Source organism: Eriocheir sinensis, chromosome 29, assembly GCF_024679095.1.
Source record: "Eriocheir sinensis breed Jianghai 21 chromosome 29, ASM2467909v1, whole genome shotgun sequence".
In the NCBI taxonomy this organism is placed as follows: Eukaryota; Metazoa; Arthropoda; class Malacostraca; order Decapoda; family Varunidae; genus Eriocheir; species Eriocheir sinensis.
In genome coordinates this window covers 18,129,346-18,152,830 of record NC_066537.1, presented here as the reverse complement: position 1 = coordinate 18,152,830, position 23,485 = coordinate 18,129,346, and the positions used below count along the sequence as shown (strand labels likewise).

Genomic DNA, 23,485 nt, shown 5'->3' with positions numbered 1-23,485 from the left:
GAGGGAGGAATGGGAAGGAAGTGAAGGAGAATTGCATAACTGAGAAAAAATAAACAGAATGAAGAGAAAATGAATAAAGAATAAGTGAAATAGATTTGGAGAACAAGGAGAAGGATATGAAATGAAGAATTAACAGAATGGAGGAAGAATGAATGAAAGATTAGTGAAGTAGAATGATTAATTAGAGAATACCCCCATGAATTAATATAAAAAAATAGATTTGGATAACAAGTAGAAGAATATGAGGAGGAATTTACAGAATGGAGGAAGAATGAGTGAAAAAATAGTGAAATAGAATGATTGATTAGAAAATACCACCATGAATTAATAAAAAAAAAGTCACCCCTTCATTTTGTAGTAAGTACGTTCGTTTTCCTTTTTTTTTCGAGCACTAGTTTTGCATTCTGTTTCTCCCATTGTTTTTTTTTATTTTTATTGCCCTTAAAATGCTGCTTCCTCTCATGTAAAAAAAAAAGCATATAAATAAAACCTTCTTCCTACACCTTCACTAACCTCAAACTTCCTTTCCCTTCATCCCCACAGAAGGCAGAAGGCCCTGACAAAGAAGAGATTCACCACGCAGGAACCCTCAACATACCGTCCGACTTGGCGGAACTAATCAAAGAGGTCAGTTCGGTGTAAGGCGGGCCTGCAGAAAAGGGCGGCGGCAGAGCTGTGGCCTGTAGAGATGCTGTGATTTGACCTGCAATGCTCCTGTGGCCTGTAGAACGCTATGACCTGACCTGTAGTATGCTGCGTGCTGGCTTGTGTAGTATTGCTGTGGTGTGAGCTGGCGACTGCTGTGATTTGAACTGTAATGATACTATGCTATGTGCTGGCTTGTAGTGTTGCTGTGGTCTGTCCTGTAGTGTTTCTGCGTGCCATTGTGTTGCTGTGATATGTAGTGATGCTGTATAGACCTGTAGTGTAGTGTTGCTGTGTGTTGTAGTGTTCTGCTGTGCCTCTTTTTGCTGCTACCCTGATGCTGTGCCTGGCTGATACATGTCTTCTACCTGTCTACCTTGTGTCTGTATTTCTGTTATTTTTTGCTTTTCTTGCTATTTTCTTCTTTTCTTATCATCACCACCACCACCACTATTGCTGCTGCTTTCATTCCTACTACTACTACTACTATACTACTACTACTACTACTACTACTACTACTACTACTACTACTACTGCAACACTATCCTGAAACAACCTGAATCTTTTTTTTCTGCCTGTATATTATTTTGCTCTTTTTTCCATTTTTTTTGTCTTTTATCTTTTATTTTGTTTATTTGTCTTTTTTATTATTTTAAGCAATACATTTAGTTTGCTTTTTCTGTCTTTTGTGTATTCATTTATTATCCTCCTCTTCTTCCTCTTCTTTCATTTTCTTCTCTTCCTCCTCCTCTTTCTCCTCTTCCCACTTCTGTTCCCTAGTTTCCCTTGTCCGCTCCTTCTCCTCCTCCTCTTCTTCCTCCTTCTCCTCCTCCTCCAATAGTCTCCAGAAAGGGGGGGGGGGGGGTGTAAGGGGGGTCACCTGTGCGCCTTTCTGACCGGCTGTGACGCTTGCATCTTACCTGTGCTTTTTTTTGGCCAATAAAATGACGAAGATGTAGTTGATTTTCTTACTGTGTGTTATTATTAGTTATTGTTGTTGGTAGTAGGAGTAGTGGTAGTAGTGGTAGTAGTAGTAGTAGTAGTAGTAGTAAAGGTTTGGTATGTAATAGAAGTAGGAAGGATAAATATGAGGAAAAAAATGAAGAAAAAGTAAGAGAGAGAAAGATAAAAGATTATGATGAGAAAGAAATCAAGGAAAATGGAAAAGTAGAAAAGAGTGAAAATGATGAAGTAGGGGGAATTGCAAAGTAGAAAAATAATGTAAAAAAAAAGAAAATAAGGAAGAGGAAAATACAACACGAAGAGAAAGTTCCATAGACTTGCATAGAAATAAATTAAGGAAAATAAAGATCAAGAGAATGAAACTTTTAAAGATGATGAAATAAAGTAATACGAAGGGAAAATTCCGTGCACTTAAACATAAAAAAAATACTCCAAGCCATAGTTGTCATGTGGTCTACGAGGGATGGTCTGCCCCTAACACCAAACGAAATCAGACCACCACACTAGAACAACACATAATAAAAGAAAAGAAGGAGGAAGATATAGAGAAATAGAGAAAAATAAAGAGGTAGACAGCAAAAGAAACCAAACAAATTCACTTAACCAAGAAAATGAAAAAAAGGAGGAGGAAGATGTAGAGAAAAAATAGAGGAAGAGAAAGAGAGAGTTAGACAGCAAAAGAAACGAAACCACTTAATTAAACCCGCACATAATAAATAAAAGAAGATAGATACAAAAAAAAACAAAGAGGAAAAGACAAAGAGTTAGACAGAAAAAAAAACACTTCACTAAACCAACACAAAATAGGGAAAAAAGGAGGAAAAAGATACAGAAAAAAACAGAAAGAGGAATAAGGATAGAAAGAATTAGACAGCAAAAGAAACCAGACAAACCACTTCATGAAACCACACACACGTAAACAAACAAACAAACAAAGAACTAACACCTGTATAAATCAACATCTCAGGTGGACTCGAAGCGAAAGACCAATGCTGGAAGGATCACCAACACCATCACCGAACACAACAGTGATACCAGACGCGCGAGAGAAGCCACAGAGGACCGTTCAACAACCCCTTCGCCAACCCCTTCATCGACCCCTTCACCGACCCCTTCATCGACCCCTTCAACGACCCCTTCACCGACCCCTTCACCGACCCCTTCATCGACCCCTTCACCGACCCCTTCATCGACCCCTTCACCGACCCCTTCAGGACCCAAAACCCAGCACTTGGCAGCCTACGTGAAGGGGGGACCCGCCACGAAGGGGAAGGGGGAAGAGAAGGGGAAGGGCGACGAAACACCCCCCCGCGACCTAAGTGGCGATACCCTTGTGAATATTCTCCCGGGCGGCAAGAAGGGAGGGAAGGAACTGGAGCCTGACGCGGAAATCATAAGCAGCGAGGAATTGCTCTGAAGGGGATGTGATGCTGTTTAGATGGGGTTGGATCTGATCTGAAGGGGGTAAAAGGGATCTGAGGGCGTTAAGATTGTTCTGAAGGGGATGTTATTGTTTGGAGGGGACTGTAATACGGTTTAGATGAGGTTGTATACGCTCTGAAGGGGTTAAAAGGGTAGAAGGGGTTGTGATGCTGTTTAAATAGAGTTGGATCTGATCTGAAAGGGGTTAAAGGGATCTGAGGAAGGTAAAAAGGGTAGAAGGGGCTGTGATTCTGTTTAGATAGGGTTGGATATGTTCTGAAGTGGGTAAAAATGAGTTAGTTTCGAATTTGTGATGTTATACTTTTAAAGAGAAGAGAAGAAGAAAAGAATGAAAAGAAAATAAGAAAATAGGACGAAAAGCAGAAAAAAGAACAAGAACAAGCAGAGAAAGGAAAAGGAGAAGAAGAGTAAGAAGAAAAAGGAGGAGGAGGAGGAGAAAGCGGTGTTATATAAAAGATTAAAAAAAAATGTAAATGGTAAATGGTAAAAAAAAATGAGTGTGATATGAACGCTCTCTAAAACTGTGATGTTATATAATTTTAAGGACGAAGAAGTGTTGAAAAAAGAGTTTGTTAATAACGCTCTCTAAAATATTAAACTACAAAATGTGTGACGACTTAGTTTTAAGAGAAAGAAAATGTTGGTTAAGTAAAAAGCGAAATTATGTGAAAAAAAAAGATAGATTTCATATGTAAATGAAGAGAAATCTGCAAGAGAGAGAGAGAGAGAGAGAGAGAGAGAGAGAGAGAGAGAGAGAGAGAGAGAGAGAGAGAGAGAGAGAGAGAGAGAGAGAACAAGAAAAATATTACACAACAGAAAAAAAAAAGAAAAAAACAATGAATAAAATAAAACCGAAGAAAAATACGATAATAAGTAAAAGAAAACAAAGGAAAGACAATTCGTAGAAGAAAACAAAAGAAGAAAACGAAGAAAAAGTTGTAGGCTTGAGCAGAAAGTTCCACTCCTCATAAGGACAATCAAATTCAATAGCCTGGGTACTACTGATCAAAGTCTCTCTCTCTCTCTCTCTCTCTCTCTCTCTCTCTCTCTGACACACACACATACACACGCACGGAATATTCATAGCCTATCCCTCCTTCTCCTCCTCTTCCTCCTCTTCTTCCTCTCTTTTCTTTTTCCTTTCTTCGTCTTTTCTTCTTCTTTTTCGTCTTTCTTGTTATTTTTTCTCTTCTTCCTTCTTCTTTTTTCTACTTTTCTTATTTTCTTTTATTTTTCTTAGTATTATTTTCTTATATGATTTCTTTACTTCTTTTCTTCTTTCTCTTTTCTTCTTTTTTTCTTCTTTCTTCGTCTTTTCAATTTCCTTTTTCTTTTATTATTTTCTCCTTCATCTCCTTATCCTCCTCCTCCTCCTCCCCTTGTATATTTTATCTTCGTCATTGTTAACATTCTCAGTGCGCGCGCTGAAATTCTCTCTAGTTTAAGGAAATGGTACAAATGGATCTAATTCTACGTGCTCTGTGAATGTTGTCTCTGCTCGCGTCCTTGTGATGTGATTCTTTAACTTACTTTTTCTCGTCTGCTTTATTATCGTTTCTCTTTTGTTTTGTTTTACTTAGTGTACGGCGTTAGGGTCTGTACGGCTGCAGAAAGGAAACGGAAAGAATTGTAAAGGTACCAAAAGTGTTCCCAAAGCCGTGTTGGGAAATTGAATGGCAAAAATGCTCGAATAAGTGCAAGGAAGAGGATTGAAAATAAGTGATTCGCGCAATAAAATTATGAATATTGTACTGAGATGGTAGGAAAGGAAGATAATATAATTTTATGCCATTGGAAAGCAGAAAAAAAGGGAATCAGCATAGTACGTCCAAGGAATAGGATTATAAGTGATTCAGGCAATAAAACTGAAAATTGTAGTTCGATGGTGTATTATAGTGAGGAAAGATCTATAATATAATGCCATTGAAAAGCAAAATACGTGAATCAGCATAAGACCAAGGAATATGATTGATAATTAGTGATTCGGGCAATAAAACTGAAAATTGTAGTTCGATGGTATATTATAGTGAGGAAAGATCTATAAGCAAAATACGTGAATCAGCATAAGCCCAAGTAATATGATTGATAATTATAGTCGGTTTCACGAGAGCTGACGGGCCAAATCCTTCAGGGGTGGACTCGCGTACTTGGCATCATTGCTTGGGTGACAGTCTCTGCGTCGTTCATTGGCTGTTGTTTACTACATCTAACCTACCGCTACATAACCTACTATCTCTTGCTCTCTGCTCCCTCTTTAACTATAGTGATTCAGGCAATAAAACTGAAATTTTTTTTATAGTGCGATGGTGTATTATAGTGAGGAAAGATCTATAATATAATGACATTGGAAAGCGAAGTGCGTGAATAAGCAGAAGAGAGGACCAAGAGGAGGAGGAGGAGGAGGACCTAGGAAGCGATACAAAGCGATGCAGGTCCTAAGAAGAAGAAAAAAGACGAAGAATGTTTTTGTTTGTCATTCGCTTTCATTCGTTTTTTTGCATCCTCGAACATGTGGAATCTAATGTTTTATTTTTATAGCAATTGAATTTTTTATTAGTATGTTCCTATTATATAGTTTACTGCATGGAAAAAAGAAGGTATTTGTCTCTTCGAATAATAAATGAATGGAAACTGTATAAATATTTTAGAAGTATTTTTTCTGGCTTTTATATAATAGTATATTCCTGAAGAGAGAAATTGAGAGAGAAAAATCAGTAATAACGAGAGAGAGAGAGAGAGAGAGAGAGAGAGAGAGAGAGAGAGAGAGAGAGAGAGAGAGAGAGATAACGTCTTTCTCACAACGTAACTTTTTTCTCCCACATTTTTTATTTAAAGTTTTACAATTTATTTTTTTATCTTAACGCACATGTTAAAATAATTACATAAACTTCATCATCATCATCGCTTGCTACGATATCAAAATCATTATAATTACCTGTTTCATCTTCTTCATCATCATCATCATCATTACCCGTCATTTCATCATCTTTATCTTATCTTAATTATCTGATTGTTAACCTGGAAATATCTAGTTCGAGACTGACTATACACTCTTATTATTATTATTATTATTATTATTTTCATTTTTATTTTTATTGGTAGTTTATTCGTTTTTTTCACATTTAACCTCACACCTCCACCTTCACACTCCCTTCTTCTTTCCTCCATTGCTGTCTCTCTCTCCTTATATATACTCTTGTTATTATCTTCCTCCTACATTTATTCACCTGTCTCTGCTATCTACCTATTTCTCCAATGAGCTTCTTACATTGCTTCTATTTCCACCTCCTCCTCTGCTTTCTCTTCCTATATACTTCCTCTTTAGTGTAGTATATCCTCTCTATTAACACAGTTTTCTCCTCTTCCTCCTCTTGCTCCTCTTCCTCTTTCCCTCTTCACAATTTCTCATCCTCTTTCTCGAATCTTCTCCCTGCTATTACTTCTCAACTACCACCCTATTATCTTCCTCTTCCTCTTCTTCCCTTTCCTTACAGCCTCTCCATCATCAACTCTCCCCCTCTTCTTCCTTACAGCATCGTCCCTATCCTTATATCATCATCATTTATCCTCTTGCTCCTCTTCTCCTTCCTCCTATCTATTTCTTCCACATCATCACTTCATCCTCATCTTCTTCTCCCTTCTACAGTGTCTTCGCGGTCTCTTTTTCGATTCGCCTGCAGAGATCCTTGTATTCGGCCCACTTGCAGATCCCCTCCAAGAGCCAGGGACCGTAGTACTTGGGCTGACTCTCCCTCTGCTCGCACCCCGGCAGGACCACGTTCACGTTGGCGTGGAACCGTGGCTCCAGGAAGAATGGGACGGACAGCCTGCCAAAGAAAAGGTGAGAGAGGTGTTGAGATGTTGTTTGCCGTTTGAGTTCCTTTTGCTCTTTTGCTTAGAATAGGTAGTGAAAGGGGGAGGAGGGAGGAAAGGTTGTGTGAGAACAGCGTGTTGGTGTTGGTGATGGTTAGGTTAGTGGTGCAGTGTTACCAAACCCAACACACATATACTTTCACGAACCCTGACCTCCAAACTCTTTAAAAGGGTCATATTCTTACGTATCTAGCCTAACCTATCCATCCTAACCTATCCAACCTAACCTAACCTAACCTAACCTCTCCACCACCACCACCAGCAGCCTTACCTAACCTAACCTAACCTAACCTATCTACTGTTCCACCATCGCCAACAATAACCTTACCTATCCAACCTAACCCAACCTATTCCACCACCACCAACAACAGCAAACTTACCATATCAACCTAACCCAACCCAACCTAACCCACCACCACCACCACCACCACTACCAGGCTCACCTATCACCACAGCAGTCGATCACGCGGTGTCTGGTAGCCTTGAGAGCTCCGCCACTGGTGTAGGAGAGCAGCTCGCCGATGTTCATGACGAGGTGTCCGGGTTTGTGCGCCACGTCGATGATAGAGTCGTCCTTCCACCAGCGAACCTGCAGCCCCGGGTACTCGGCGAAGGTAGCCAGCAGCGTGACCATGGTGGTGTCCTGGTGCTCGGCCGTCTGGATCACTGTAGGGGAGGAGAGAAAGTGTGTGAAAAGGAGATGTGGTTTGAGTGCGAGTTCCTTTTGGTTTTAGAGATAGAATAGGTGACGAAAGCTTACAGCATGATGGAACTTTGGTGCCTCGCTGTCTGTATCACTATAACGATGGAGGGAGAAAGATGTCATAAGGTGTATTTAATGTTTTGTGAGGGCCTTTTGTTTTTAGGCTCAGAAAGTGATGAAAGCTCTTTGCTCATGGCGTAATATGTGTGTTTGGCTGTTTGGATTACTGTGAGAGGGAGGAAGAAAGAGAAAAGGTGTCTCCAGCAGGTAGTTTTGCGATCTCTCAGCTCCTTTTGTTTTTAGACTTAGAAAAGATGATGAAGAAGATGATAACGTATTGCAAGACCATCAATTTACCCGGAAGAAAGGCGTTTGAAGAAGGCGTGAATTGAATATGTCAGCCACTTTTACTTGAAGACCCAGAGAATGAATTGTAAGATGACGATAACGTGAAGGGTGATAAAGAAGATGATAACGTATTGCAAGACCATCAATTTACCTGGAAGAAATGCGTATGAAGAGGCTGTGAATAGAACATGCCAGTTTGCTTTTAGACTCAGAGAATGCAATGTAAGATGACGGTAACGTGAAAGGTGATAAAGAAGATGATAACGTATTACAAGACCATCAATTTACCTGGAAGAAATGCGTATGAAGAGGCTGTGAATAGAACATACCAGTTTGCTTTTAGACTCAGAGAAGGCAATGGCAGATGGCGATAACTTAAAAGGCGATGAAGATGATAGCCTTACAAGACCAACCATCACTTACCCGCGTCACCGTCACGGGCTTCATCTGGCGGGTTGGGTCTGGCTGGATAGCGGATGAGCCGGAGCGTGGAGAGATGCGGGTCCCTGAAGATGTCGGTGTAGAAGTCGCTGGGGGCGTTGTAACCCTCCGCAATCAGGCTCAGCAACTCCCGCGAAGCCTCGGTCATCTTCTCGTGGTAGACCTCCATCCATGCCTGACAGAAGGAGAAGTGGAGGAGTGGTAAAGATGAGGGGTAGATGTAGATGAATATATTGTTGATTAGTTAGTAGATAAGTAAAGAAAGAAAAGAAGCAGGAAGGAAAGAAAGATAGACAGAACGAAAGAAAGGTTGAAAAAATGATTGAAAGAAAGAAAAAGAAAGACAAAGAGAGAAAAATGAAAGAAAAACAAACAAATAACAATAAAGAAAATAAAAAAGGAAGATAAATGAAAAAAAGAAAGAAAAATATGAAAAATAGAAAAATATATGTACGAAAAAGAGAATCTAACATCCTCTCCCCTCACCCTGAAGTTCCTGTCCTCCTCGGAGAAAGAAAAGAAGGAAGGAAAGAAAGACAGACAGAACGAAAGAAATAAATAAAAAAAAGAAAGCTTGAAAAAAATAATTGAAAGAAAGAAAAAGACAGAAAGAAAGAGAAAAACGAAAGAAAAACAAACAAATAAAAATAAAGAAAATAAAAAAAAGAAGAAAAAGGAAAAAGAAAAAATGAAAATAACAAAGAAAAATATAAAAAGATAGAAAAAATAATCGAAAAAGAGAATCAAACAAATAAAAATGGAAGAGAAATGAGAAAAGAGAAAATGAACAAAAAAACAAAGAAAAATATAAAAAAGATAGAATAAAATATACGAAAAAGATAATCTAACATCCTGTCCCCTCACCCTGAAGTTCCTGCCCTCCTCGGAGTCCTCTAAGGGCCATTGGTTGTCCTCGAGGATGAATTTCTCCTCCAGCGATATGAGTTCCTCCTTCGGCTTCCCCTGCTTCGACCCGATCTCGAAGGCTGGCAGGGAGAGGACGTAGTGGTGGTGGTGGTGGTGGGGGTGGGGGTGGTGTGTGTGATGGGGGTGGTGGTGAGGGTGGTAGTGTTGGGTAGTGGTGGTGGTGGTGGTGGTGGAGGTAGGGGTGGGGGTGGTGTGTGTGATGGGGGTGGTGGTGTTGGGCAATGGTGGTGGTGATGATGGTGGTGAATTTAGGTTCGTCATCACCACTCTTACATTCGTTTCACCTTCATTTCACTGTCTTCATAACCACCACTACCACCACCACTACCACCACCACCATCATCTGACTGAATAGCTAACTGATCAACCGACTGATTACAGGCAGACAGACAGACAGACAGACAGATGAATATTCTCGCTCGTGTCGTGTTTCGTCAATATTATGTAAATTTATCAACGTGCATAATTTGTTGCTATATAAAGAGAGTCTAACCCTCTCTTGATAACGTACTTACTGCATCCCGTGTCATTGTACCTCATTTCAGCTTCGACTCATTTGCGTCACTTATCATTCAGAATCGCTTTTATTTTGTCACGCACCTGGAACTAGAAATAGAGACCGGAATACTGAACCTAGAGGAGCTTGCTGATTGGTTAGGTCACAGCATTATCTTATATTGTCGCGAAAAGGGAACTGGTAACGTGTATCATAACAGCCATCGGAACAACCCAGATGGTCTCACTGATTGGTTAGGTCACAGCATTATCTTATATTGTCGCGAAAAGGGAACTGGTAACGTGTATCATAACAGCCATCGGAACAACCCAGATGGTCTCACTGATCGACAAACCACAAAGAAGAAACTAACAGATGAAATTACTCCGAAAGTTACTCCAAACCCGTACTTCTTTTCACTTCTCCCTTCTTTCTCTATAAGACATCAAGTTCTTATATATCCTCAAGTTCTATGCCAAGTTCCGAAGTCATCCCTCACGTTCTATCATCCTCAACTTCTATCCCAAGTTCCGAAGTCATCCCTCAAGTTCTTAAAGCCCTCAAGTTCTCATAAGTCCTCAAATTCTATTAGTCATCAAGTTCAAACAATTTCTCTAGTCATTCCTCACATTCTAGCAGGTCTTCAAGTTATGTGCCAAATTCCCAAGTCATCCCTCATTCTGTCAAGTCCTCTAAGTCCTCCAGTTATCCCTCAGTCCTCACCTTCCTTGTGGGACACGGCGCCGGGGATGACCGGGAAATATCCGCGGTACTCGTTGCTGCACTTCGGGTTGAAAGACTTCTTGGAGATGGCCATCCTCTGCTCCATCGGCAGGCTGGCGGAGGGAGAAGTGGAGAAGAGATGGTTATAGAAGAGACAGGGGAGGAGAGGAAGAGAAGATGCAATGGAAGGGTAGATAAGGGACATGGTGTAGCTAGATGAGAGACGGAGCAAGTAGATATTAACTTGAGAGGAAGAGACAGACAGAAACCGAGACCACCGTTGCCAGATTATCGTACTCGGAGCATCACATATCCCGGCTTCTCACTCTTTAAATATCACCAGGAAACAAGAATAATTAACCATTTCAACGATAACAACATAAAAAGCCAGTTATTGGGGCACATGAGGCAGCTTTTGGCTGGGAAATCGGGGAATATGAGAGACTGAGTACGACAATCTGGCAACGTTGACCGAGACGCGTGAACAGACACAGCGATCTCAAACACTTCGATGTCCAAGACCACACACAAATTTGACAAGGCTTTCGTAGGAGTTGCGAGCATTTCAACTGGTAGTAGTTTCAAATAAAGAACCACAGAGTCAAGTGAAGAAGCAGGGACAGCGATCAAGACACGGAATAGCGACAAATACAAAGGAACGGGGACCCAGAACGATGAACATGAATTAGGGACAAAGAAACACAAATACGAAGAGACTCCGAGACCCACACGAAGGAGGACAAAGAAGAAGATAAAAAACAAAGAAATAGAAACACACACGAAAAACGACAAAGAAGAATACGAAGACAGATAGAGAACCACGAAGAAGAAAAAGAAGAAGAAAAAAAATAAGACAAAAAAAGAAAAAGAAGAAGAAAAAGAAAAAGAAAAGAAAAAGAAAGAAGAAGAACCCCATCGCCTCGTCACCTGAAGAACCACTTGGAGTGCCGCAGCAGCGCCTCCTCGTCATAGCCGTCCACGTTCTTGAGGTAGATGAAGCCCACGGTGGTGAGCGCCTGGTGCAGCTCCTTCACCAGGCCGGCCCGCGTGGGACCCTTGGCCAGGCTCAGGTCGATGACGGGCAGGACCTTCTCTTCCTCCTGTATGGGCGAGAGAGAGATGGATAGATAGATCGATAGAGTTAGATATAGATAGGGATAGACAGAGAGCTTGAGATAGAGAGGTAGAGAGGGCAGGACCTTCTCTTCCTCCTGTATGGGCGAGAGAGAGATGGATAGATAGATCGAATGAGTTAGTTAGAGATAGATAGGGATAGACAGAGAGCTTGAGATAGAGAGGAAGAGAGGGCAGGACCTTCTCCTCGAGAGAGAGAGAGAGAGAGAGAGAGAGAGAGAGAGAGAGAGAGAGAGAGAGAGAGAGAGAGAGAGAGAGAGAATCAATAGAGTGCATGTGTATTTTTCATATCATTCTCCATCAGTTCTTCGCTTCACTCAGAAAAAAAAACGACAACAACAGAAGGTCAAAGTATAGATCAATGTTGCAAGAGCGGAAAAATATTTGATAAAATAAAATATGCAAAACTTCAAAAATAAAAATAAAAATAGTTAAATAATAAAAAAAGAAAATCAATAAAGAAACCAAATCAATATGTGTGTACATGTGTGTGTGTGTGTGTGTGTGTGTGTGTGTGTGTGTGTGTGTGTGTGTATTTACCTATTTATAGTATACGGTCCCTGAACTCAAGCTCGGTCAGTCCTGTCTCCCAATCTATATTCGTTCAGCTTCTCCTTCAATTTTATTTTATTTATTTATTTTGTGTGTGTGTGTGTGTGTGTGTGTGTGTGTGTGTGTGTGTGTGTGTGTACAAGTTCCTCTTACCATGTTTTTCTCGTCTTCTCGGCACCGCTTACGAGACGCAGCAGCTGTCCGCTTCCTCCTCACGCCACGGCCTCGGGTGCTGCACTGCCGCACGTCCAGTCTCGCCCTCCCTTAAAAAGCTAAACTGTTAGAACTAATCAGTTATCACATCTAGCATGCCCCGTATTCTGAGACGCATTCGGGTGTCACAACATCATATTCCTGTTTTTTTTTTTTTTTTTTTTTTTTACAGCAGAGGAGGCACTTCAAGGGCAAAAACACGAACAACAGCAACAAAATATAGATTTTGCTTCGTACAAAAAAAAAAAGTAGAGAGAACAAAAGGTAAAAAAAGAGGTCAATTTCGGGTGCAGAGGTGTTTCGGTACTCTCCTTTTGAATGAGTGTTTCCCCTTTCCAAAGTTCACAAAGGGAGGTTAGTCGGGTACTGGTGAGTGTTGTTTCACGTTCACGGTAAAGAAGGGTGGTCAGACTATCACTAAGCTCATAACACTACCCATGGAAGTGCTTATAATAACCTCTACGAAAGCCTTATCTAATGTGTGTGGGTAAGGTTCGGTTCTCAGATGCTTTCGGCTCCAACAACAACAATTTTCAAAGGCCACAAATCAAGTTAGTCGGGTTCTCATTAGTGGTTTTTCATGTTCACGGGGCAGAGGTCTTCTCAAACTACCCCTAGGCTCGTAAAACCTCCCATGGAAATGTCTATACAACCTCTACGAAAGCCTTGTCTAATGTGGGTATGTTCTTAACTAACTACTATTTCCTGAGGCTTCAAAGGAGATAAATCGGGTTCTCATTAGTGGTTTTTCATGTTCACGGTGCAGAGGTCTTCTCAAACTACCCCTAGGCTCGTAAAACCTCCCATGGAAATGTCTATACAACCTCTACGAAAGCCTTGTGTAATGTGGGTATGTTCTTAACTAACTACTATTTCCTGAGGCTTCAAAGGAGATAAATCGGGTTCTCATTAGTGGTTTTTCATGTTCACGGGGCAGGAGCCTTGCCAAACTATCACTAGCGAGGTTGAAAAAAAAAAAAAACCCTTGAAAGTACCTGCAACCCCCCTACGAGAGAGAGAGAGAGAGAGAGAGAGAGAGAGAGAGAGAGAGAGAGAGAGAGAGAGAGAGAGAGAGAGAGAGAGAGAATCACCATTAGTATCATCCTTATCATCACCACCACCATCACCACCATATTGCCTGACTCATCACCACCACCACCACCATCCTGCTGCAGCTATGTTCATTTTTTCTTATTGACATTTCTTGTTATTATTATCTTTTTTTTTTACGTGAAAGTATGAAATTAAATATTTTTGGAGGCGATTTTTTTTTCATGTGTTTGTTTTTCTTTGGCTGTTGAATGTTTCGTGTTTGGTCATGAAAGCAACACACACACACACACACACACACACACACACACACACACACACACACACACACAGACAGCAACAGCAATAACAATAACAACAACAACAACGCCCTCCTCCTCCTCTTCCTTATCCTTTTCCTCCTCCTCCTCCTCCTCGTCCTCATGATCAATAACAACAACAACAATAACAACAAACTAATTCTTCACAACCGCACAATTTCAGTCTCGTTTCAGAAGAATTATTCAAACTCACTTTCATTCTTCTCTTCCGTTTTCGAACACAATTAAATAGATGCGAACCTATAGGACACGAGCCACTGAATCCCTCCTTCCCTTCAGTCCTTCAGCCAACGTGGTGGTGGCGACACGTGACCTGCCTGTGACCGTGACCTGCCTGAGCTGACCAGTTGTGGTGTGTTACTGAAGGTGAGCTGAAGTGTTGTGCTGTGTTGCCGTATTTTTAAACATTTCGTCTCCAAAAAACACATGTATTGTAATGCCAGAAGGTTAAGTATGGAATGTACACAGGATCTCAAAAGTGGGTATAAGTATTTAAGTATGGAATGTACATTATGACAAGGCTTTGGGAGTTTTGGGTGTTTCCAGAGGTAGTTTTATGACCCTGGTGGCAGATTGACCCTTCTTCTGTACCATGAACCTAAAATACCACTCTTGAGAACCCGACTGATCTACTTTTGGCCTTTGGAGATATATATGTGAGGCGGAAGGCTCTGAGAAAACCGGATAGTGTTGTGTTGTATTGCCTGGCGTTTGTGTCTCAGGGAAAGGAATATTTGGCAACGTAATATAGGGTATGTGACGAAGATGAGCACCGAGGACACGCGTAGTTATAACCGGTATGCCCTCAACTTTACCTTTCATTAATGTGTGTTCGTCAATTTGTTCAGTTCAGTTAGTAATAAAATATCTAACGGCAAAATATATATATTATGTACTACACGTTACCCGAGTTGTTTTTGTTATCAGCGGTTTGTTTCATTTCCCACGTGCGCAAACTGGCGAACAGAATTATACTCCCACGGAAAGATAGATAAGAACATATGACACGCTTTGACAGATGTTTAGAAGATTGACCGTTGTGTAATGGCCCTTCACTCTCGTCCCCAGCTGGTGTAATTTTTAAACCTTTCGGAGTGTAAGCACATACATTTAACAAGGCTTTCGTAGGATTGGAGGGCATTTCCATGGGTATTTTATGACCCTGGTGGTACTTTGATTTTTTTTTCCGTACAGTGAACCTAAGGAAACTCGTTAGAACCTGACTGATAAACTTTTTGACCTTTGTAAATAGTTGACGTGAGGCTGAAGCATCTGCGAGAGCCTTTCGAAACAGATGTACCGAGGCTTCGAGGAGTTTCATAATGACTGTTACCGCCATCAGCCCCGCGAGGAATACCAGTCACTACGTTTATCACAATCAGGGATACGAAAGTCACTACATTTTACATGAAAGAGCAATAAATCATTGTTGAGTCACTACCTTATATCAAGAGCAATTTAACCCGCACATCAGAATTTGGCAATGCCAAGAGATATCGCTCAGAAAGACAACTATAACTCACGTGTCGGGGTCAATTAATCACTTGTGGGTTTTTTGTTGTGTGACCCTTAACCAAACTCTCCCTACGAGGAGCTCTCCACCTCTCCGCTGCGCCCTCCTCTCTGCCGTCAAGTCAACCAACCACCAGCCAGAGGGAGGAACTCGGCTGACGCAGAACCCCTGCGTCAGCAGTCTGTATCTACCCCTTCCGAGTGTTGACATCGTGGTGCGGCCATCTGGTCTCACTCATACCATCTCACACCACTGCATTGCAGTAGTCCCCATCTTCACTCCTACAATCCTCCCTATCCTCCCTCTACATCGTCCTTTATAATGGTTGTATGTACCATATTACACATGTAATCAGTCATACTCGGCCTTGGCGCACTAATAACCTTTGTCCGGCTTCGGGCGGCGGCAATGAGGATCGACTACTTCACTCCCGCGTGCTCTGCGTCACGGTGTTTTGATGAATTACAAGTTGCACTGCATGATCGACAACATACTTGACGTGTTGCGCGTGAGCCCTGGGCCATATTCTTTAACATTTTTGGCGCCCGAGCGCACATATTTGACAAGGTTTTCGTAGGAGTTTGGGGCATTAATTGGAGTAGTTTTATGACCCTGGTGGTAGTCTGACCCTTCCTCTGTACCGTAAACCTAAAAAAACCCTCATGAGAACCCGATTGGTCTCCTTATTGGCCTTGGGAAATAGTTGACGTGAGAGGGGAAGCGTCTGAGCATACCAGCCGTGGGCGGGGCTGGGGGGAGGGACCATTTATCGTAACGTAGCACAATGCTTTCGGCTTCCACAGTAATTTCCCAGGGCCTCAAGGAGATAAATTCGCTTCTCATGAGACTGGCTGATTGTTGGTTTATTGTTGCAAAGTCATACAACATTGGAGAAGGGTGGCATGCCAACACCCAGGCAATACATAGTGTGATGGTACAACTTTTTTTTTTTCAGTTTCATGATGCAGAAGCCTCGTCAAACTATCACTAAAAAGGCTCATACAACTACCCATGAAAATACCCACGACGACCTATGCGAAAGCCTTGTGTGTGTGTGTGTGTGTGTGTGTGTGTGTGTGTGTGTGTGTGTGTGTGTGTGTGTGTAAGTCTCGAAATGTTTGAGACTTTGACCCTTGTTCCATATCCTTTAGCCCAATCTTCGACTTAATTTTGCTTGGGTCAACTTGGGGTTATATTTTGAAAAGCGTCCAAGGATATATTTGACACGGCTTTTGTAGGAGTTGTGGGCATTTGCAAGAGTGGTTTTATGACCCTGGTGGTGGTTTGACCCTTCTTCAGCACCGTGAACCTAAAGAAACATTCATTAGAACCCGACCGATTTCCGTTTTGTCCACTGGAAAGAGTTGATGTGAGAGCTGGATACTTTTGAGAATAAGGATCTTTTACTTTGAATACCTTTATCTTTTACTTTCTTTTCTCTACCCCAGGATGAAAATAATAGTGACGGTGATGATGGTGATGGTGGCGATGACGGAAGCGATGGCCACGTCAAAAGAGGGTAAAAGGCACTACGATTTATTGTTAAGGGAAGCACAAACTCCCAGGTGAGCACACACACACACACACACACACACACACACACACACACACACACAGCTGTTATCAGAGTTTTATTAGTTGACTGGTATTCGTGACTCTCATTCCACACTTCAACCTCTTTTTTTTTTTGTTGTTTTTTGTTTCTCTTCTTTCATGTTTGCGTCGTTGGCGTTGGTCGGCGACTTGTCTGCGTCCTTGTGTCTTCGTTGGTCGGTGTCGGTCGGCGTCATGTCTGCGTCCTCGTCGTCAACTCCATTCTTCATCGTTCTTTATCGTCTTTTCCTTCTATATTATGATTTGCTTCCTTCCTTTTATCCCTCTCCTTCCTTCCTTGTCTTATCTTCCTTCCTGTTTTATCCTTTCCTTTACATTCCTTTATCTTGCTTTTCTTTCCTCTCAATTTCTTGACGCTCCATCCCTTCTTTCCCTCACCATTCTATCCCATTCCTTTTCTTCTCCTTTTTATTACCTAACCTTCTCGTCCATACTCCTTCCTACCCCTTCTCCTCCCCTCCCTTCCCTTCCATTTCCTTCCCCTCAACTCCATTCCATATATCCTTCTCCCTTCCCTTAGCCACGGATCCTGCTACCAGTCGGCGCTGAAGGACCTGCGTGAAGGCTGCTCCAAGTTGGACGATAAGGTGAGGCTGCGACCTTTCTTGCAATTTCAGTCGATGCTAGTCTGTGCCAGGAGTTTGTTTCCCATAAGCGGGTGAAGTGGTGGTGGTGGTGGTGAAGTCACATCTGTCAAAGCATAAAAGTCTCACCTGATGAGGATAAGAAACGTTACTGTCACGGCATAAGAGGTAAGAAGCACTAAAATCACTGCATCTGAAAGTAAAGGAAGTATGCTAATGATGCTGATACAGTATCGGTGGTGGGCACGATTCCTCTAATCCGCTAACCGCTGATTGGCGAAGCTAACTTTTTCGTTAGTTGATTTGCGTTTTCGCTACCTTTGGAAACAGTTAGCGGACCAGTTACCTTCCCCTAAGTGTAGTTCCTCTTCCGCTAACTTAAGCCCACTAAAAAAATCATACAGGTTTGGTCTTGTCCGTTGTGGCCAGACGCAACACCAGTAGAGCCAAGTGGCGCAATAATTCCAGTTCTTCCACTTTTGGGTAAATCGCGCCTCTGATAAAAAAAAAAAACTAATATTTTTTTTGATATTTCACATTCAATTTTTCACATTTCGTTTTCCTTTATTCATATTCCAGCATTTTTTTTCCTTGTTTTTGCTCTTGCTTGTAAAAAATCAAACCTTGCACCTTCTTTTTTTTTTCATATTCCACATTCTCCATTTCTTTTCACATTCCTTATAATCTCTTTTCACCTTCCACTTTATATTTTCCTTTTCATGTTCTTCATCCCTCCTCTCTTTCTTTTCCCAATCCATATTTTCCTTTCCTTTCCACATTTCCATTCTCATTTTCACATTTCACTTTCCCTTCCATTTCACTCTCCTTTTCACTCCCTCCCCAGGTACAAAGTCGCCTCGCCCTTGCCTTCACCAACTGCTACCTGGTTCGTTTCGGATGGCCCACCTACCCTTGTGCCCCCAATGAGTCCCTGTCCACCTGCATGGGCCACATCGACACACGCGCAGCATCCCTCTACTCCTCCTTGCTCACCTCCACTCTGGCCATGTGTCACTACCTGGAGGCTCAAACCTGGCGCAAGTCCACTGCCCAGGCCGTCAACAGGTGTGGTGTGCTGTGCTGATTACCTTTGTAGAAGGAGAAAGGTGTGGGTAGTTGGGTAGGTCAGGTAGGTTAGGTAAGGCAGGTATGTTAGGTAAGGTAGGTAGGTTAGGTGAGGTGAGGTGAGCTTTGGTTTGGTTAGGTTAGGGATAGTAGGGTAGTAACTCTTCAACAATACTTTCTTTAACTCCTTTTAACCTACCCTCCTCCTCTACTGAGCTAAGTAACACCCTTCTCACTCTGTCTTGATAACTTTCACTAACAATACAGGTAACTTCTTTTAACTTTACATCTCTCTCCAGTGAGCCAAGTAATGCCCTTCCCACTCTCTTGCTAAATCGTTTTCAATAATGATACAGGTAACTCATTATAATCTTCCCTCTTCTTCTAGTAAGCCGCCAGGTAACTCCTCCATCTTCCCTAACAATACAGATAACTTCTTCAAAGCTTCCCTCTTCCTCCAGTAATGTTCTTCGTCTCTCCTTTCTCCCTCCCTCTTGCTAACTCTTCCCTAACAATACTCCTTTCAACTCCTTTTAACCTTCCCTCCTCCTCCAGTGAGCCAATAACGCCTGGTAACTCCTCCCTTTTCCCTAACAATACAGATAACTTCTAATTTCCTTCCATCTTTCCCACTCCCTCCCTCTCTTGCTAAATATTTCCTAACAATACTTCTTTTAATTCCTTCTAGCCTTCCCTCTTTCCCCAGTGAGCCAAGTAACGCCCTTCCCACTCTCTCCCTTGATAACTCTTCCCTAACGATGCAGGTAACTTTTTATAAGCTTCCCTCTTCCTCCAGTAATGCCCTTCGTCTCTCCTTTCTCCCTCCCTCTTGCTAACTCTTTCCTAACAATACTCCTTTCAACTCCTTTTAACCTTCCCTCTTCCCAGTAACGCCCTTTCTCTCTCCCATCTCCTTCTCTTCCTTGCTAACTTTTCCCTAACAATACTACTTTCAACTCCTCTTAGCCTTCCTTCTTCCTCCAGTAACGCCCTTTCTCTCTCCCTTCTCATCTCCCTCAGCCTGAAGGAGACATCCCATCAGGTCAGCTCCCAGTTGGAGCTCGCTCACGCCTCAGCCGCTTCCCTCAGAATGCAGATGGAGAAACAGCTAACGGAGTCCCGCGATGCCCTGACCTCGGCCTTCAAAGACATAAGGTGTGTCGATTGTGTGTGGGGTGAAGGAAGGAAGGTGGAGAGGGAAGAGAGGATGAGAGTGATGATGGGGGTGGTGATGGAAGGACAAGGTGTGAGAGGATGTTATTCAACTTAGACCTAATGGAAGCAAGGATGTAAGGAAGGCAAACTGTGGTACTAAAGATGTAAAAATGTTTCAATATTTCACCCACTGGAAGATAATGATGTAATTGAGGCAGTATCTTAAGTTCTGTGCTGTTGTCGTTGTTGTTGTTGCAGGGACTAATTGACTGTTTGACTGATCGTTTGTTTCCTTGACTATTTCTATTTGCTTGACTATCGTCGTTTGCTTGACTTTTTGACTGCCTGGCTGATTGTTTCCTTGCTTCACTGTTGCAGGGAGTCGGCGGAGGAACAGCGCAGCCTGGTGGAGGGCGTGTTCCTGCGGGTGGGTCAGCTGCATAGCCTCGTCATGGGGGAGTTCTCAGGCATCAACGCGGTGAGTAGACGGAGAGGACATGTGACTTGAAGATTATAATATTTGTCCTCATGCGCAGTTATCGACAGCGCCATATACTCGTGCCATGTGACTTGAAGATTATAATATTTGTCCTCATGCGCAGTTATCGACAGCGCCATATACTCGTGCCATGTGACTTGAAGATTATAATATTTGTCCTCATGCGCAGTTATCGACAACGCCAAATACTCTTGCTGAGCGAATCCATAACACCGCGGGGCAGGTCAATCCGATATCAGCCGTTCTTTGTTTATATGACTAGTAATATATAATGATATCAGCCGTTCTTAGTTTATATCACTAGTAATATATAATGATATCAGCCGTTCTTAGTTTATATCACTAGTAATAAATAATCAGTGGTAATAATTGGGTTGTGGTGAGTGTGTTGAGGTGGTGAGTGGTGGTGTCAGGTTTCCTTGTGTGTGGTGTTGAGGTGTTCCGTCCTTGTGTTGCAGGTTGCGTTCTACATGGTGGGGGTTATAATGTCCCTTCTGGTGACCTGCGGGACTCGTACAGGAAGTGTCCGCTTGCCCCTCTTCCTCCTGCTCACCGCCACCTTTGCCGTCGAGAGATTTATCGCCTACCTCATCTTGAACTTCTGGGACTCCTACTCGCCTCAGGTCAGTCTGGGTCGTTACACATTACACCTCTATGACCCTCAGTACAGTTCAGCTGAGAATCGGGGAGATAGCCTTTGCAACGGCCTTCCCTTTGCTTCTTCTTGTTATTTTTTAAGTGATTGTCGTCCGCTGCTATTCCTTTTTTTTCCAGAACTCATACAGAACCCTTTTCATGTCTTCATCCGAAATTGACCTCTGTTTTGGCCTCTCTATACTTATCGCTATATGAGAGCAACAGTTAGCGGGCTTTTTTTTTAATCTTTTTGTTGCCCTTGAGTTGCTCTCCGTGCTGTAAAAAAAAGTGTGATCTTCAAATAGCAGTTTAGCAGTCCAGTTTTCTTTGTATGGTTGTTGGAACAGATCTTGACTTTTTTCTCTCGTTTTTCCTTACTTCATTCTGTTCCTCCTCCCTTCCGTCCATCCCTCTTATCTCCATCTTCCCTTTCGTTATTCCTTGCTCCCTTCCCTCCCTCCTCCTTCCCTTCCCTTCCCTTTCCTTCCTTCAGCACCCTTACCTCCATGCTCCCTTTCGTTCTTCCTTTCTCCCTTCCATCCTTAATTTATCGCTTCCTCCAATACTGTTTCCTCCCTTCCATTCTCCCTTCCTTCCCCTTCCTTCCCTTAAAAACTGTCGTCCAAGCGAGTCCCGTATTGAGACGCTTCATAACACACTCTCATTTGATTGCTAACGTCGGTGCGCTTTCAGGAGGACATCCAGTCGGCGGCACATGTGGTGAGGTGCCTTGCGGCCACGTTCGGGACGCTGCTGGTGGTGTACTCCGCCCTCTGCTTCAGGTGGGTGGTTCGCGGGGTTGGTGGAGGTAATTATTGTAGTAGTAGTAGTAGTAGTAGTTCTGACGATATTGTGAACCAAGGGCACCGTTGCAAAGGTCCCCCACTACTACTACTACTACTACTACTACTACTACTACTACTACTACTGCTACTACTACTACTACTACTACTACTACTACTACTACCACCACTGCTTGAATCCTCCGCAGGGACCCATGGGCGGCGGCGGTGGCGCAGCTGGAGGAGGTGATGCAGGCGACGCAGGAGCTCAAGAAACTCTTCGGCTTCGGTGAGAGAGAGAGAACTAGATAACCTTGATGGATGCTTTGTGAAGATGAAATAATGAATAGAATTTTGTGGAAGACTCTCTATGTGCTTTATGTATATTTGTGTGTGTGTGTGTGTGTGTGTGTGTGTGTGTGTGTGTGTGTGTGTGTGTGTGTGTGTGTGTGTGTGTATTACCACCGCTACCAACCTCTAAAAGTGTATGTGCGTGTGTGTGTTTGCAGGCGGGGGTGGGAATCAGGCATTTGAACTACTAGTCCCTGGATCGCTCATGGAAGTCTTCGAGTACAGCGACTCCTCCGACGACACCTACGGCCTCTACGACTCCGACGACGACATCTACGACCCCAACGACGACTCTGACCTGGAAGAATGCCTGGCTATGCTCAACAACCACCCCCCGCCGGTAACAGTAGTAGTAGTAGTAGTAGGAGGAGGAGGAGGAGGAGGGTGTGTGTGTGTGGGTGTGCATGTTCCCAGCCCTTACGCAACCATCCCTGGCAACCCAACACCCTGTAGTACTCACTGTCTCAACCTATTTTACAAAACTGTTATGTAAAGGTATTGTTAAGCGGACGGGACATAGGGTGCCGTTCTCTGCCCCTGACGATTCTTATATTGTTGCTTAAGTCGGTGTGCGTAACGAATCTTGTTTGTTGCTGTAGCAGCAGCAGCAGTAGTATTCTAGTAATAGTAATAGTAGTAGTAGTAGTAGTAGTAGTAGTAGTATTATAGTAGTAGTAGTAAGGCATTTTGGCACAGGTTTTTTGACACCGTGCCCTAATTTTTGTACTGAAGTCTTGCGAATCATGGTCTCGGTCTCTCCGGCAGATGTGCAAGACGAGGAAAACCTACTCCCTTCGGCCCCGCAAACCCTCCTCCCCGAATCCCATCCTTGCTATCGAGTCTCCCACCGCCTTCAGTGTCCTCGTGGAACGTAAGTGGAGTTTGAGGCGCCGGATTGCGCGCTTCACCCGCTCTCCTGCCAATTTCAAACTGCAGCAGGAGTCTGATCAGGAGGAGGCCGGAGTGGTGCAGTAATGCGAGGTGGGGTGGGAAGAAGTGTGTGCTGCTCTCTATCGGTGTAATGAGTAAGTGGATGCTATGTCCCTATTCTAATAGGAAGGTGTTTGAAATTAATCTGCAGCTTGTTTATTTATCATTGGAAGTGAATAGATTGAGGTCATATTCCAGGCTCTTTGTTTTGGAGGGCGGGGGGAACAAATCGTGTATGCAGAGATATTGATATGACTGATTTCGTTGTTTCTTTAGTTCTGTTGTTGAATTCTCATAACATAGCTTAGTTTCTATTTATACCTCGCCATTTCAATGCTTTTTTTTAGTTTTTCTTTTGCGTGGTGTTTGTAAGGAGAAAATACTTATTTTTGTTTTAAAAAAACAAGCGTTTCTTTCACCATATTGTTTGCACTTGTTACGGAAGACTACTGGAAAGATTTACATTATTTTTGTTTGCACCATATCCCCGCGTTTTATAAAATTTACCTGTTACATTCGTTTTCT

The 23,485-nt window shown here is 42.6% G+C and overlaps 3 protein-coding genes across 5 annotated transcripts in view; 2 read left to right on the top strand and 1 right to left on the bottom strand.

Annotated features, from left to right (window-relative positions):
* LOC127005252 (uncharacterized) overlaps window positions 1–5,338 on the top strand; it is an 11,669-nt gene extending 6,331 nt beyond the window's left edge. The window contains exon 7 of the mRNA XM_050874026.1: window positions 544–5,338. Coding sequence (XP_050729983.1) covers window positions 544–642 — 99 coding nt within the window. The 3' untranslated portion in view covers window positions 643–5,338. The remainder of the gene's footprint in view (window positions 1–543) is intronic.
* Window positions 1,239–15,373, bottom strand: LOC127005251 (1-aminocyclopropane-1-carboxylate oxidase-like). Of its 2 annotated transcripts, XM_050874025.1 has the most exons (8): window positions 15,355–15,373; window positions 12,402–12,511; window positions 11,490–11,662; window positions 10,563–10,675; window positions 9,281–9,402; window positions 8,399–8,591; window positions 7,368–7,590; window positions 1,239–6,878 (listed from the first exon to the last, which is right to left on the bottom strand). In XM_050874025.1, the coding sequence occupies exons 2-8, from the start codon at window positions 12,402–12,404 to the stop codon at window positions 6,692–6,694; spliced, it is 1,014 nt and encodes a 337-aa protein (XP_050729982.1). In that variant the 5' UTR covers window positions 12,405–12,511; window positions 15,355–15,373; the 3' UTR covers window positions 1,239–6,691. The 2 variants fall into 2 exon arrangements, with proteins under 2 accessions (XP_050729982.1, XP_050729981.1); XM_050874024.1 differs by lacking the exon at window positions 15,355–15,373 and having other exon boundaries at window positions 12,402–12,530.
* LOC127005250 (uncharacterized) lies at window positions 6,750–23,473 on the top strand. 2 transcript variants are annotated; one of them, XM_050874023.1, is made up of 12 exons: window positions 6,750–6,892; window positions 14,111–14,197; window positions 16,793–16,863; window positions 17,479–17,545; window positions 18,387–18,607; window positions 19,628–19,762; window positions 20,141–20,240; window positions 20,720–20,884; window positions 21,591–21,679; window positions 21,889–21,968; window positions 22,189–22,370; window positions 22,796–23,473. In XM_050874023.1, exons 5-12 carry the CDS (start codon window positions 18,486–18,488, stop codon window positions 23,003–23,005), a joined length of 1,083 nt encoding a protein of 360 aa, XP_050729980.1. In that variant the 5' UTR covers window positions 6,750–6,892; window positions 14,111–14,197; window positions 16,793–16,863; window positions 17,479–17,545; window positions 18,387–18,485; the 3' UTR covers window positions 23,006–23,473. The 2 variants fall into 2 exon arrangements, with proteins under 2 accessions (XP_050729980.1, XP_050729979.1); XM_050874022.1 differs by having other exon boundaries at window positions 16,793–16,909.
* Window positions 23,474–23,485: the final 12 nt, after the last annotated feature.

Bases quoted from the DNA above. Each gene is read 5' to 3' on its own strand.
- LOC127005251 (XM_050874025.1), bottom strand. The intron at 10,676-11,489 runs GTGACGAGGCGA...TCCCTCCGCCAG, and splicing joins CACTCCAAGTGGTTCTTCAG to CCTGCCGATGGAGCAGAGGA. The intron at 9,403-10,562 runs GTGAGGACTGAG...TCTCCCTGCCAG, and splicing joins CGCCGTGTCCCACAAGGAAG to CCTTCGAGATCGGGTCGAAG.
- LOC127005250 (XM_050874022.1), top strand. From the start codon at position 16,794: ATGAAAATAATAGTGACGGTGATGATGGTGATGGTGGCGATGACGGAA. The intron at 19,763-20,140 runs GTGTGTCGATTG...TCACTGTTGCAG, and splicing joins TCGGCCTTCAAAGACATAAG to GGAGTCGGCGGAGGAACAGC. The intron at 21,680-21,888 runs GTGGGTGGTTCG...AATCCTCCGCAG, and splicing joins TACTCCGCCCTCTGCTTCAG to GGACCCATGGGCGGCGGCGG.